General features: G+C 49.0%; 1 protein-coding gene and 1 long non-coding RNA gene across 2 annotated transcripts in view; both read right to left on the bottom strand.

Annotated features, from left to right (window-relative positions):
• LOC138303505 (uncharacterized) overlaps window positions 1–15,490 on the bottom strand; it is a 1,082,407-nt gene that overhangs the window by 41,333 nt on the left and 1,025,584 nt on the right. The window lies entirely within an intron of this gene.
• LOC138303492 (zinc finger protein 2-like) overlaps window positions 1–15,490 on the bottom strand; it is a 68,003-nt gene that overhangs the window by 24,825 nt on the left and 27,688 nt on the right. The window contains exons 5-6 of the mRNA XM_069242670.1: window positions 13,285–13,416; window positions 2,410–2,505 (exon numbers count right to left, since the gene is read on the bottom strand). Of these exons, the coding sequence (XP_069098771.1) occupies window positions 2,410–2,505; window positions 13,285–13,416 (228 nt within the window). The remainder of the gene's footprint in view (window positions 1–2,409; window positions 2,506–13,284; window positions 13,417–15,490) is intronic.

The raw sequence follows: 15,490 nt of genomic DNA, 5'->3' as shown, positions 1-15,490 counted from the left end.
GTCACTGGGAGCAGTGTGGCTCACCCCTAGCACTTCTACGCTTTCACCATAGCCATGCCTCCGATCTGCCGCCAGATCTGACAAGGACACTGCAAGTGGGAGCGGATCTGCAATGAGAGCACTTGCTTAATGTTAAGTCTAACAGCAAACACCTTAGAGAGCGGAGATAAGATTTTCAGAGGCACTAAAAGATTGGCTGTGGGATGCCTGTGCCACACAGCATATAAGCGGGTATCGTTGAGGACTGCAGCACCAACCCCTTGGTGCTTCTAGATTGTTGGAATTATTTCTGCTGTTCCCATTTCCAAGTGTTCGTCTTTGAGTAAAGTTGTTGGCACAAATGGGTGTTGACAGCAGCACAGATCACCTTTCACGTGAAGATGAATGCGACAGGACATACAGAGGACCAAAACACTGGGTTAGATTAATCAATCTAGTTCCAGCACACAGACCTAGTGGCATGGACAGAGCTCTGTGCAAATCGGTATCCTCTGGGGAGGAGCAGAATATTTGCATAAACCATTTTATAAATAAATACTAACCTAGCTTTGTTATTGCGTATGGGTGTTACTGGCTGGAGTCCCTCGTAGGCCAAATCGAGTCTGACTTTTTATGGTAAAGGCAGGTTTATGCCACAAAAAGAGCTGGAAACATGAGTTCTAATAGCTCTGAATCTGTTACTACCCACCTCTCCGTGTGCTCTCTTCCATTCACCCCAAAGCAAAACACAACGTGAAACAAACAGAAAGAACTGACGTAGATACTGGCTGAGTAACAATGGACTACTCACTTCACTTATCTCACCCTGGGCTCACCACTCAAATCGTTGACTGTCATCTTGTGGGGATATCCCATCTAATCTTCAGCAAGCCCTTGCTAGGCTACATTCACTTTTGACATATTCATGCGTTAAAGCATTTTCTAATGTGCAATTTGGGGGAACAAACTTGTGGGTACCAATGACTTTTGTCATGAATATAGTCATAATCGATGATGTTTAATGATGCTGTACTTAGAACGATTTGATTATGTTTAGAAGTGTGATCACTAATGTACTTTTGCAGTTTCACATTTCTGTAAGAGACATCTTTTATTAAAATGGGTGCAGTTTCTGGTGTTCTGCTCAACACGCCCTGTTCATTCCCCCTCCCAATCAATGTCCCCCTGCGCTGCTCCTCGCTCCATGGTTTCCGAGGACCACAGTACACTTTGTCGTAAATAACTTTCCTTAGAGAGCATGTATTGTGAATGAAACTTTCCATTGTGTTCCCGATATGTTGTTCCCGAAGGACACTCCCGCTGGAAGTTCTGATGTATGTCTGCTGGCATGCTAATGTACGGGTCTATGTTTGAAAATGTTCCATAATGCATTTTACATCTCTGGTAAAGAAAGGAGTCTTTTTACTTACAAATTGGTTAGTGTTATGAAATCTTAAATTACTTATTTATTTCTGATTTGTCTAATATCAGCTTACGCTGACCATGTCATACTGAATCTCCAGTTTTGTCACTGGTTATGCATAAAATGTGTATAAAACCCTCTCGTTTTGGTAGTTCTCATTTTCCTCCTGAGACGCTCTCTGATTTATTTGAGATTTATCTTCTCCCTTAAAATGCAGTCAGTACTCTTTATGAATTGAAGTGAATTTACTGCTCAAACTTTGTCCTCTGTATCTCAGCATTCATGGACTTTTTCGCTGTTATGCCCAGTTTGAGATTTATCTAATAAAACCTGCAACTATTCATGGATCTGGGATTCAGTTACTGATTGCTCATAGTCACTATTTGACTTTACTCTGCTAAAATGCTGGGCCTGATGTGAAGGGTGGTGACTCTTACTGCAAGGTCAAGGGTGCTGGAGCTGAACTGCCAGAAGTGATTTTTGGGGGTAAGCAAAAATATTAGGGTTCCCATGCATGACCCCCAAAAGTAGCAAATAAACCAAAAATGGTCTTTGATGTAAGAAACCACCAACCTTCTTGAATACTTTCTTCTGCCCCTCTTAAGCGATGTACTAGACCAAGGGAACTACCAGGGGTAATGAGTTGGAGGTATTTGCACTAGGTGAATGCTGAGTCTGTGGCACTGATGGACACATCTGCTCTGTGCTACGGGAAGAATGAGGGCCACTGTCGTGCCATTAACAGGAATGCACAGAGCGGACACTAGATTCCTACCACAGAGAGTGAGAGGCAGCCATCTCTACAGTAGTCAATAGAAACAGCCCTTTCAGATATCACTGGCAGCTGCAATGGATGCAAGGTGTGAAAAGAAGAGCTCTGGGTAACAGAAGAGGAGGGGAGTGGGGGATATAGGACAGCGACAGCCCTTCAGCTACAGATGCACCAAGCTATGTCCCTGGATGTCACGGAGATGACAGTATTATTATACCAAGGAGCGCCTACTCACGCAAGACGCAGTCTCTTCTCTCAGGGTCCAAACGGTCAGGGGAATATGAATCCCCTTCGGTTTTAATGCAGACAATTGGTTTGAAGTCTGTGTGTCCTGTTGTGAAGAGAAACAAACATGAATAAGAACATCAGGCTGGGGCATTTATTCACTAATGAGGCTGCTTGACACAGAGGAGGGAAGGAGAAGCTGGCACTTTCGGCAATTACTATTAGTGTTACTGTTTCTTTTAGCTATACATGTGTGAATAACAGTATTTAAATCTTCTATCTAAAATAATCAGAAAGAGGCATAGTAAGGTTTTTGGTTCGAAAGCTGGTGGAAGCAGTTTCTCACTCCTTTCCCTACATACTTAATAAGAAACATGTTCTGTTAAAAAATAAATCCCAAGTTGGAAGGCCCGGGATTTGACAGTGGATCTCCTAAACATAACTGCTGCTAAAAAAGATATTCCGTTACCTTTAGGTCCGCTTCGTTTAAGCACTAGTGTTCTTAAATTAGCCTCTTTCAGACACTGGCTAATGACTTTCTCAGTCATGTCATGGCTCAGCACAGGGGAGTAAACATTTCTCACCTAATGTTACTGGCTCTCTGAGTGTTTCCTTCTGCCTTTACCCAAATGCTTACAAAGAATTGCATGAAGAAAATTTTTAGGTTTTTAATGAGTAACAAAAAACATCAAAAGACAGAACAGTTTAGTAAAAATAAAATAAAAAACATGAGCAGGTAGAGCAAAGTGTAGGTCAGAGTGGCCATATCAGTATTCAGCAAGTGGCGTTTTGGCCCGATGGAGTTCAGCCGATGTCGTTTACAGAAAGCTGCGAACAGAGTTGCAGCGCAGGAGTTCAATACCAGGGAGCAGAGTCTGGCAGTCGCGGGGCATGAAACCACTCGTGGGGCATCATACATAGTAGTGCAGAAATGGGCTACTGCGAACAGTCCCATGCCAGGGAGAAAAGGAGGCTGCTCTCCATCAGCGGCACCACACGTCCTCAGAGAGGCCCGTGTGATGGAGCTGGGCCGGGAGGGGCGTGGTGTCTCCTGTGGAGAAAGCACAGATGTAGCAGTTGCCGTCTGTAATATGGGGGGGTGGTGGGCCAGAGCGCTTTGGTCAGTGCACAGCAATGCTGCCACTGGACCTCAGGGAGCAGGGGTTCGGGTACCACTGCCCAGCTGAGATAGGTGCAGGGGTTGCATACAGGTGCGTTAGTCTATATAGTCACATAAGCGGATGAATTGATCAATAACATGTCAAGTGCATGGAGGGTGGAGAGGACCTTTGAAAGCCTGTGTGCAGCACCTGAGGTGTGTGGTGTGTTGTGGGCGTTTCTGTATATATTGTACTCATATGAATTGCTCGTCAGGGTAAAACAATTGCCCATATTGAGGCGCTGCGGCTGGTGAGTTTTGGCCACAGTGCCGGCACCAGAGGGTGGCCCTTCTGGGGAATACTGGACGCATAAAGACAAGAATCGCAGGCTCCGAGTTGCAGGTCCATGTCGTGCAGGCCACAGTCTCAGTTTCTGCCTGTGAGTTTGCTTCAATAGCACAGTGCAGTCGGAAAAGGGTGGAGTGGATCCAGTACTGAGCGAAGTCTATGTGCACACAGTAATGGTACAGTTCCATATCTGAAGAGCACAGGTCGCCCTGCTCAAAGGGAAGTGTTGGAGCACCCCCGTTAACCCTCAGTTGTTTACCTGCTCAGGCGAGAGCTACAAGTTGCGTGCAGAGTCAGTCAAAAAAGAACACTGGGTGGGGGATGGGAATATTAATGAACAAGTAGAGAACTTCAGGGAGTACAATCATTTCCGAATTGCGATTTTGTTATAGAGTGGGGCACCCAGGTCCAAATCGGCACCCACTCTTCGAGCCAGGTCATTAATATGCCATAATTTGCTTTCCAAATGCGATCAACGTCTGTGATGACCCAGATGCCCAGCTATGGGGCCGGTCCCTCAGCCCTCAGTAGGGGGTACTCAGTAGTATAGCGGTCTATGGCTGAGGTGAGTGTAAATGCACCAACTTGGACCTGCTGACGTGAATGTCAGAGTGACCACCAAACCTTACATGTTCACGGATTTTGGGAGATAGACCGGGCTACGGGTTCCCGACATACAAGGGCACGAAGTCCGAGTACATGGAGACCAGAAGGCAGGTCCTCTCTAGGAGTGATGCTTTAGCAGGTAGGTCCCAAATGGTTCCAATGTGATTGCAGATAGGATAGGTTATATGGACACCTCTGCCGGTGCCTCTGGATATGGGGAATGGGGCTGCTAATTCGCCATTTACGCACATTCCAACACACAGTAATGTACAGAGGAGCTTAATCCAGCAGGTAAGACGGGGGCTGAGTCCAGGGCGCTGCAGCAGTTGCAACACATAGGGCCACTACAAGGAGTCAAATGCTTTGGTGGCATCAACAAGAACTGGTGCCGCTTTCAAAAGAGGGTTAATAGAGGGCATCAGGGCAAACATTGTGCAAAGGTTATGGGACATGCTGCACCCAGGGACAAACCCGGGCTGGTCTCGTCAGACAGAGTTCAGCAGCAATGGCAGCAGACTTGGCATGGATTTTACTGTCCGCATCTGTCATGCACAACGGGCTGGATGGGCAGCACTCGTTGGGTGGTTTCCCAGGCTTCAGAAGACTCACGATTACTGACTCACATAGTTTATGGGGCACAGTCCCCATCTGCAGCAAGTTCATGGAGAACTTACAAACACCTCGAGTTCTCTCTGTCCATTCGTGCTAACACAGCAGATGCTAGCCTATGGAAACAGTGGTGCAAAATGTGTGACAAAACTGTGAATCAATATTTAAACATGCTGTGTGAGAAAAACATCACGCATGGCTAAAGATGGCCTATCTAAGCACAATGTGGCCACCACAAAGTGTCCAAACGGGTCAGCCATCACAACCTGAGTCAGGGAACAGGCCCACACAACCGCCCTCCAGTGGATTACCGCATAATACAGCAGCCTCCACAGGGACAACGAAGGTAGAAAGAGAAAGCAATTCCACATACCCAGTCCGGGGTGCACACCATATCTCAGTGCCTCTTTCACGCTGGAAGAGATGCTACAGGTGGTTCAGAGCATCCCCAAGGAGCGGGCCTGGATGGGCTAAGTCCTTCTACCAGGAGCATGCCTCACTTCTCACCCCACATGTTCTGGCAATGTATGATGACTCTCTTTCCTCAGGCCAGTTGCCACCATCCCTACAGGAAGTGGTCACCCTTACTATACTGAAGCGGACAAGCCTGCTAAGAGATCGGCTCATACAGGTCGCTCTCAATGATAAATGCTGATAACGAGATACTTGCCAAACTAATTGCTAATCACCTTCTGCCCTTACTACCTGACATTGTCTAGTTGGACCAGTCGGGATTTGTGCCAGGGCGCTTGACTGCCCACAACCTTTGCACCATGTCTGCCCTCATGCACACCACAGACCCCCAACTGGAAGTGTTTGCAGTGCTGCTAGATGTCATTAAGCTATTTGATTCCCTGGAATGGCTCTCTTTCATCTACTCCCGTGGCACGGTACCAGTCCACAGTTTCTATAATAGAACAGCCTACTCTACGACTCCCCAACAGCACCCCTCAATGGATTCATTTCAGCCCCGTTCTTGGTTACAAGAGGCACCAGACAGGGTTGTCCCTTGTCCCCAATCTTATTTGCGATAGCAATGGAGCCCCAAGCCCCTTGACTACACCAACACCACGCCCGCTTGGGCCAGGACTTTGCTGCCAGGGACCTATTGGTATCTAAGTATGTGGACGATGTATTACCCTCTACATCCGGAAACCCCGAACCCTGGAAATAACTCAAATATGCCATCAGGGATGCTCAAAGTAGTTCTGTCACTTCATAAATAATCTTAAATCGCCAACACCCAAATTCCCCATGTAATTCAATCACTGATGAAAGATAGATGGCCCACATCAGCACAGTGTACGTGAATACTTCAGAAGGTTGGGCATCCCCATTTATTTCCACCTACGCTGCATCTCCTTTTAAAATACAGCACATTTAAAAAACCTCAAGATCAGAGGGAGCACTGGGCCCCAATGGCTTCCTGACTGCCCTTTTTAAATCGAATACTGATTTTGGGCCTCTACCCTTCTCACTCTATAGCAGTGTGCTTGAAACTCAAACAGTCCTTTTATCGGGCAAGAATCCATTCTGCATCCAGTAAACAAAAAAGGAATTCCAGGGGTGGTCACAAACAGACTGATTGCCTTACTAGATGTAGAGACTAAGCTTTATGCAAAATAATTACTAGAAGATCCGGAGACTGGGATTCAGCTACAACATTTAACACCAATATTTCAAAGTAGGTTCAGCAGGAATAGCAATACGACGGACAAGATCCTGGCCTTCTCACTGCTCATACATGAGACAACGGACTATAAGAAATGAAACATATTTGCCAGTTTTGTAGACTACAGCATGACCTTTGACTCTGTATATCATAATAAGCTCTGGGAAAAACTCACCAGGTTTATTCTGTCACCTTTACTTAGAACAAATCAGTATTTGTACTGGAATACTTAGGTAAAGGTTCAACTGGCCCATATTATTCATTTACAAAGAAGATATCAACAGAGGCTTAAAAGAGGGATGTGTACCGGCTCTCCTGTTTTTAACCTGTATATTGCAGATCTACCTGATGCAGTTAGGGTTGATGGAAGTCAGCCCCCACCCCAGGCTGAAGAGTCTGCATGCAGTCACTGAATCTGCTGACACCAAGATCACACTGGACGGGACTGCAACAGGCCTCCAGAATACTTTATTAGCTTAGATACATTTAATAAGGTCAACAAACTAACAAGGTGTGGACTGACCACCAAAGAAGGCAGCTGCAACACTTTGAGGTCTTCCACCTGTGCCATGTAGTGTGTAGAGGGACGCTGGGAGTGTAAGAAAACACCAAAGGTAAGTAAAATACCCCACCCCATGGCCCAGGAAAGTAGGAGTAAAGTACTGCAAGTTTCCTCAGGACACACTACAAGTTGTGATAAAAGTTATTGCAAGAACCAAGCAAGACTGCAAGCAACAAATGGTGGATTCCTGGACCTGAAGACCTGTGAAGATAGTAGAACAAGTCCAGAAGCCGCTGAAGATTCCAGGAAGGACAGGAGCCCCTGCCAACCTAGAAGATGGTGCAAAGGAGGATTCTCCGGTTAGAAGAGCACCAAAGAAGATGGCTGCGGGTTCCTGTGTGGTGCAGGAGATGTCCCACATCGAGATATTGGGTGCAGGATGTTTGCGTCCCTGGATTTGTCCAACAAGCCTTGGTTCAAGCAAGGTCGCTGTTTGCGTCAAAATGGCGATGCCTGGACCCAGGAGGGACCTGGGGGGCCTCAACCCAGACTGAAGAGGCAGAGGGGGCTCCCAACACTGGAGAGAGCCCACAGATGACCAGGCAGCACCCACAGGAGTCCCAGACACGGGGACAAAGAAGATGCAAATTGCGGTTGGTGGAGCACAACAAAAGACCACGCCGCCGGAGAACAACTCAGCGAGTTGTGCATCACAGGACAGAGTGCTGGGGACCTGGGATACACTGTGCACAAATGATTCTTGGAAGAAGTGCACAGAAGCCCAAGGAGCTGGAGATGACGCAGTGCACACGGGTACTGTTACAAACCGGAAAGACAGCTGGACCTTAGGACAGTCTGGGTCGTGTTGGTCCACCACCTGTGTTCCAGGGAGCACGCTCATCGTCAGGAGAGGAGTCCCAGAGAACTGGTCGTCGTGCAGAAGGTGCCTGCAGGAGCAGGGAAGTGACTCAGTCACTGCACGGAAGATTCCTTTGGTTCTTCTGGTGCAGGGTGAAGACAGAGAGTCCTCGGAGCGTGCACAACTTGGAAACTGTTGCAAATGATGGCTGAAGCTGAAGTTGCAGGTTACAGGAGTCATCCTGGATACTTTGTTGCAGTTACAGTGGTTCCTGGAGCAGTCTGCGGTTGATCCAATGGTGAGAAGCTGAAGCAGACACTCACAGGAGAGACCCTAAATAGCCCAGAGAGGGGGATTGGCTATCTACTTAGGTATGCACCTATCAGGAGGGTTCTCTGACGTCAGAGGTCTCCAGAGTGTCCCCACACCTTGAAAAACAAGAAGGCTAATGCCTGGGACACACTAGAGGAGCTCTGGGCCACCCTAGGGTGGTGATGGACAGTGGAGTGGTCACTCCCCTTTCCTTTGTCCAGTTTTGCGCCAGCGCAAGGACTTGGGGTCCCGGAACCGGTGTAGACTGGCTTATGCAAGGAGGGCACCATGGGGTTCAGAGCATTTCCACGCTATAATTACTATGCTCAGAACGATAACCCAGATAACTGGGACCAAGCAAGAAACTCAAGCATGGAATGAGATGCTATTACAGTTCCCTGAAAGACCTTAAACTGCAGTGAGACCTGAGAGGGTACGAATAGATCTTATAGTCACATCTTTTTCCAGAGGCATCACTAACCATGGATACAGGGAATCATGTGGGGTGGACTGGGAATAATACATGCAGTAGTCAATGAAATATCCTGATGGGTCATAGGACATAGGCTTGTTGGGTTGGAAATGATAACATACATGTGGAAAATGGATGGGAAGCAGCCCATAACAAATCCACTGACGTCTGTAGTGACAATTACAGAAAGAAAGTGGAAGACAAGGAAGGGTACAAACAGGACCAGTGGCCGAAAAACACTCAGGTGAGAAGAGGAGAGAGCGTAACAGAAAGCTCAGGATTGACAGAGTATGACAGACGGGTTGTCTTAGAAACGAGATCCACAAGTGGCCAATACTTGCAATAATAAAGATTTAACTGCAGTCCCCATTCCTTCTTCTTTCACTTTTAATAATGTGAACTGCGAACGGTGCACTCTGCGAATGTTGCTGTAAGCGTTTTGCAGGATAATCTTCATACAGCTAAGCACCACCCACTCTCCAGGGGGCAATGTTCCCCAGCCGCCTGCTTGGTTTCTGCTTGAAACAAAGTAACAAGTGGCTTCTTTTCAGTCCTGGTTCAGCGTGGCACCAGCACGCTTCACATTTCAGCCACAGGAGAGATAATTATACACATACGTAAAAGATCTGGGAGGGGCTTCCAGGCCGTACCCCTGAACTGCAGATGTTTTTGTTACAGCCACACTGCAGTCTATTCTTTAATACCAAAGTGCCCTTGAGCGCAAAAAGGAGCACAGTAGTGTGGAGCCTCTTCTTTGATACCAAACTGTACCAGGCGTGCGGAGAGGGCCCACTCAGGTGTGTGTCTAAACCAACCTCAGCAACGTGCACAGTAACCGAAGGCCATGAGCCTTACCTGAGGTGGGGGGAGGAGCTGCCTTATCCCCTCTCAGGCGCGTCTCTAAACCCTCAGCAACATGCACAGTAACCGAAGGCCATGAGCCTTACCTAAGGTGGGGGAGGAGCTGCCTTATCCCCTCTCAGGCGCGTCTCCAAACCAGCCTCAGCAACATGCACAGTAACCGAAGACCATGAGCCTTACCTGAGGTGGGGCAGGAGCTGCCTTATCCCCTCTCAGGCGCGTCCCCAAACCAGCCTCAGCAACATGCACAGTAACCGAAGACCATGAGCCTTACCCAAGGTGGGGCAGGAGCTGCCTACTCCCCTCTCAGGTGTGTCTCTAAACCAGCCTCAGCAACATGCACAGTAACCGAAGACCATGAGCCTTACCCAAGGTGGGGCAGGAGCTGCCTACTCCCCTCTCAGGTGTGTCTCTAAACCAGCCTCAGCAACATGCACAGTAACCGAAGGCCATGAGCCTTACCCAAGGTGGGGCTGGAGCTGCCTTCTCCCCTCTCAGGTGTGTCTCTAAACCAGCCTCAGCAACATGCACAGTAACCGAAGACCATGAGCCTTACCCAAGGTGGGGCAGGAGCTGCCTACTCCCCTCTCAGGTGCTTCTGCAAACCAGCCGCAGCAACATGCACAGTAACCGAAGATCATGAGCCTTACCTGAGGTGGGGGAAGAGCTGCCTTCTCCCCTCTCAGGCGCTTCTGCAAACCAGCCTCACCAACGTGCACAGTAACTGAAGACCATGAGCCTTACCCAAGGAGGGGCAGGAGCTGCCTTCTCCCCTCTCAGGCGCGTCTCTAAACCAGCCGCAGCAACGTGCACAGTAACCGAAGGCCATGAGCCTTACCTGAGGTGGGGGAAGAGCTGCCTTCTCCCCTCTCAGGCGCTTCTGCAAACCAGCCTCACCAACGTGCACAGTAACCTAAGGCCATGAGCCTTACCCAAGGTGGGGCAGGAGCTGCCTACTCCCCTCAGGTGCATCTCCAAACCAGCCGCAGCAACATGCACAGTAACTGAAGACCATGAGCCTTACCAAGGTGGGGCAGGAGCTGCCTACTCCCCTCTCAGGCGCTTCTGCAAACCAGTCGCAGCAACATGCACTGTAACCGAAGACCATGAGCCTTACCTGAGGTGGGGGAGGAGCTGCCTTCTCCCCTCTCAGGTGTGTCTCTAAACCAGCCTCACCAACATGCACAGTAACCGAAGACCATGAGCCTTACCCAAGGCAGGGCAGGAGCTGCCTTATCCCCTCTCAGGCGCGTCTCTAAACCAGCCGCAGCAACGTGCACAGTAACCGAAGACCATGAGCCTTACCCGACGTGGGGCAGGAGCTGCCTACCCCCCTCTCAGGCGTTTCTGCAAACTAGCCTCAGCAACATGCACATTAACCGAAGACCATGAGCCTTACCCAAGGAGGGGCAGGAGCTGCCTTCTCCCCTCTCAGGCGCGTCTCTAAACTAGCCTTAGCAACATGCACAGTAACCGAAGGCCATGAGCCTTACCTGAGGTGGGGGAAGAGCTGCCTTCTCCCCTCTCAGGCGCTTCTGCAAACCAGCCTCACCAACGTGCACAGTAACTGAAGACCATGAGCCTTACCCAAGGAGGGGCAGGAGCTGCCTTCTCCCCTCTCAGGCGCGTCTCTCAACCAGCCGCAGCAACGTGCACAGTAACCGAAGGCCATGAGCCTTACCTGAGGTGGGGGAAGAGCTGCCTTCTCCCCTCTCAGGCGCTTCTGCAAACCAGCCTCACCAACGTGCACAGTAACCTAAGGTCATGAGCCTTACCCAAGGTGGGGCAGGAGCTGCCTACTCCCCTCAGGTGCATCTCCAAACCAGCCGCAGCAACATGCACAGTAACCGAAGACCATGAGCCTTACCTGAGGTGGGGCAGGAGCTGCCTACTCCCCTCAGGTGTGTCTCTAAACCAGCCTCAGCAACATGCACAGTAACTGAAGGCGATGAGCCTTACCCAAGGTGGGGCAGGAGCTTCCTTCTCCTCTCTCAGGCGCGTCTCTAAACCAACCTCAGCAACATGCACAGTAACCGAAGGCCATGAGCCTTACCTGAGGTGGGTCAGGAGCTGCCTACCCCCCTCTCAGGCGCTTCTGCAAACCAGCCGCAGCAACATGCACAGTAACCGAAGACCATGAGCCTTACCTGAGGTGGGGCAGGAGCTGCCTACCCCCCTCTCAGGCACTTCTGCAAACCAGCCTCACCAACATGCACAGTAACCGAAGACCATGAGCCTTACCCAAGGTGGGGCTGGAGCTGCCTACCCCCCTCTCAGGCGCTTCTGCAAACTAGCCTCAGCAACATGCACAGTAACCGAAGACCATGAGCCTTACCCAAGGAGGGGCAGGAGCTGCCTTCTCCCCTCTCAGGCGCTTCTGCAAACCAGCCGCAGCAACATACACAGTAACCGAAGACCATGAGCCTTACCAAGGTGGGCAGGAGCTGCCTTCTCCCCTCTCAGGCACATCTCCAAACCAGCCTCACCAACATGCACAGTAACCGAAGACCATGAGCCTTACCTGAGGTGGGGGAGGAGCTGCCTTCTCCCCTCTCAGGCACATCTCCAAACCAGCCGCAGCAACATGCACAGTAACCGAAGACCATGAGCCTTAACTGAGGTGGGGGAGGAGCTGCCTTCTCCCCTCAGGCGCTTCTCCAAACTAGCCTTAGCAACATGCACAGTAACCGAAGACCATGAGCCTTACCCAAGGAGGGGCAGGAGCTGCCTTCTCCCCTCTCAGGCGCTTCTGCAAACCAGCCGCAGCAACATGCACAGTAACCGAAGACCATGAGCCTTACCCAAGGTGGGGCTGGAGCTGCCTACCCCCCTCTCAGGCGCTTCTGCAAACTAGCCTCAGCAACATGCACAGTAACCGAAGACCATGAGCCTTACCCAAGGAGGGGCAGGAGCTGCCTTCTCCCCTCTCAGGCGCTTCTGCAAACCAGCCGCAGCAACATACACAGTAACCGAAGACCATGAGCCTTACCTGAGGTGGGGGAGGAGCTGCCTTCTCCCCTCTCAGGCACATCTCCAAACCAGCCTCACCAACATGCACAGTAACCGAAGACCATGAGCCTTAACAGAGGTGGGGGAGGAGCTGCCTTCTCCCCTCTCAGGCGCTTCTCTAAACCCTCAGCAACATGCACAGTAACCGAAGACCATGAGCCTTACCTGAGGTGGGGGAGGAGCTGCCTTCTCCCCTCTCAGGCACATCTCCAAACCAGCCTCACCAACATGCACAGTAACCGAAGACCATGAGCCTTACCCAAGGTGGGGCAGGAGCTGCCTTCTCCCCTCTCAGGCACTTCTGCAAACCAGCCGCAGCAACATGCACAGTAACCGAAGACCATGAGCCTTAACTGAGGTGGGGGAGGAGCTGCCTTCTCCCCTCTCAGGCGCTTTTCTAAACCCTCAGCAACATGCACAGTAACCGAAGACCATGAGCCTTAACTGAGGTGGGGGAGGAGCTGCCTTCTCCCCTCTCAGGCGCTTCTCTAAACCCTCAGCAACATGCACAGTAACCGAAGACCATGAGCCTTACCCAGGGTGGAGCAGGGACTGCGTTCTCCCCTCTCAGCATCATCGTTGTCCATAAGACCAGACTGCAGTTTCAGGCCAGGCTGCGGTTGTTCTTCCTTTCTGACAGCATCTCCCGAGTTAAGGACGTGGCCTCCTGGTAAGAAGACAGAAGCGGATACTTTCAAACTCTAAGCAGTGGTGGGGCTGAAAACAAGCATGTGACCCAGATGCGCAGGAAGTGATCAAAGACAGGTTAGTTTTTAGGTAAGACATACAGGCCCTGCAATGCTCATCGTTATTTTTATTGGATAATTCTGGATTGCAATGACAGCATCGTTTTGAGTGTGGACAAGCTGCACAACGGTTTTCTAAGGGCAAGTATATGAAGAGGTTTTGAAGCTATTTCAGAGTGGTGCCAGTCTAAAACTATAGTTAAATTTTGTGTTTTTAAAGTATCCAGCCAGCTACAGGGAGTGCAGAATTATTAGGCAAGTTGTATTTTTGAGGATTAATTTTATTATTGAACAACAACCATGTTCTCAATGAACCCAAAAAACTCATTAATATCAAAGCTGAATATTTTTGGAAGTAGTTTTTAGTTTGTTTTTAGTTTTAGCTATGTTAGGGGGATATCTGTGTGTGCAGGTGACTATTACTGTGCATAATTATTAGGCAACTTAACAAAAAACAAATATATACCCATTTCAATTATTTATTATTACCAGTGAAACCAATATAACATCTCAACATTCACAAATATACATTTCTGACATTCAAAAACAAAACAAAAACAAATCAGTGACCAATATAGCCACCTTTCTTTGCAAGGACACTCAAAAGCCTGCCATCCATGGATTCTGTCAGTGTTTTTATCTGTTCACCATCAACATTGCGTGCAGCAGCAACCACAGCCTCCCAGACACTGTTCAGAGAGGTGTACTGTTTTCCCTCCTTGTAAATCTCACATTTGATGATGGACCACAGGTTCTCAATGGGGTTCAGATCAGGTGAACAAGGAGGCCATGTCATTAGATTTCCTTCTTTTATACCCTTTCTTGCCAGCCACGCTGTGGAGTACTTGGACGCGTGTGATGGAGCATTGTCCTGCATGAGAATCATGTTTTTCTTGAAGGATGCAGACTTCTTCCTGTACCACTGCTTGAAGAAGGTGTCTTCCAGGAACTGGCAGTAGGACTGGGAGTTGAGCTTGACTCCATCCTCAACCCGAAAAGGCCCCACAAGCTCATCTTTGATGATACCAGCCCAAACCAGTACTCCACCTCCACCTTGCTGGCGTCTGAGTCGGACTGGAGCTCTCTGCCCTTTACCAATCCAGCCACGGGCCCATCCATCTGGCCCATCAAGACTCACTCTCATTTCATCAGTCCATAAAACCTTAGAAAAATCAGTCTTGAGATATTTCTTGGCCCAGTCTTGACGTTTCAGCTTGTGTGTCTTGTTCAGTGGTGGTCGTCTTTCAGCCTTTCTTACCTTGGCCATGTCTCTGAGTATTGCACACCTTGTGCTTTTGGGCACTCCAGTGATGTTGCAGCTCTGAAATATGGCCAAACTGGTGGCAAGTGGCATCGTGGCAGCTGCACGCTTGACTTTTCTCAGTTCATGGGCAGTTATTTTGCGCCTTGGTTTTTCCACACGCTTCTTGCGACCCTGTTGACTATTTTGAATGAAACGCTTGATTGTTCGATGATCACGCTTCAGAAGCTTTGCAATTTTAAGAGTGCTGCATCCCTCTGCAAGATATCTCACTATTTTTGACTTTTCTGAGCCTGTCAAGCCCTTCTTTTGACCCATTTTGCCAAAGGAAAGGAAGTTGCCTAATAATTATGCACACCTGATATAGGGTGTTGATGTCATTAGACCACACCCCTTCTCATTACAGAGATGCACATCACCTAATATGCTTAATTGGTAGTAGGCTTTCGAGCCTATACAGCTTGGAGTAAGACAACATGCATAAAGAGGATGATGTGGTCAAAATACTCATTTGCCTAATAATTCTGCACTCCCTGTATAAATCCTTCTGTGTCTTTTACAAATTCACTACAGCTAACTACAAAAACGTTAACTCTGAGGGCAGGCTGTTAGCAAACGTCAGAGTAATGCAACACCCTTAAAGATATGCTCTTAGAGAAGTGTGAACACCATGATGTTAGTGTAGGACTAGACTTCAGAAAAGGACCGGAGGGCAGAGCATAATATGTTTCTAT

The sequence above is a fragment of the Pleurodeles waltl genome, chromosome 7 (assembly GCF_031143425.1).
Source record: "Pleurodeles waltl isolate 20211129_DDA chromosome 7, aPleWal1.hap1.20221129, whole genome shotgun sequence".
Lineage (NCBI taxonomy): Eukaryota > Metazoa > Chordata > Amphibia > Caudata > Salamandridae > Pleurodeles > Pleurodeles waltl.
The sequence above is the reverse complement of the archived record's forward strand: the minus strand, read 5'-3'. Positions and strand labels throughout refer to the sequence as shown.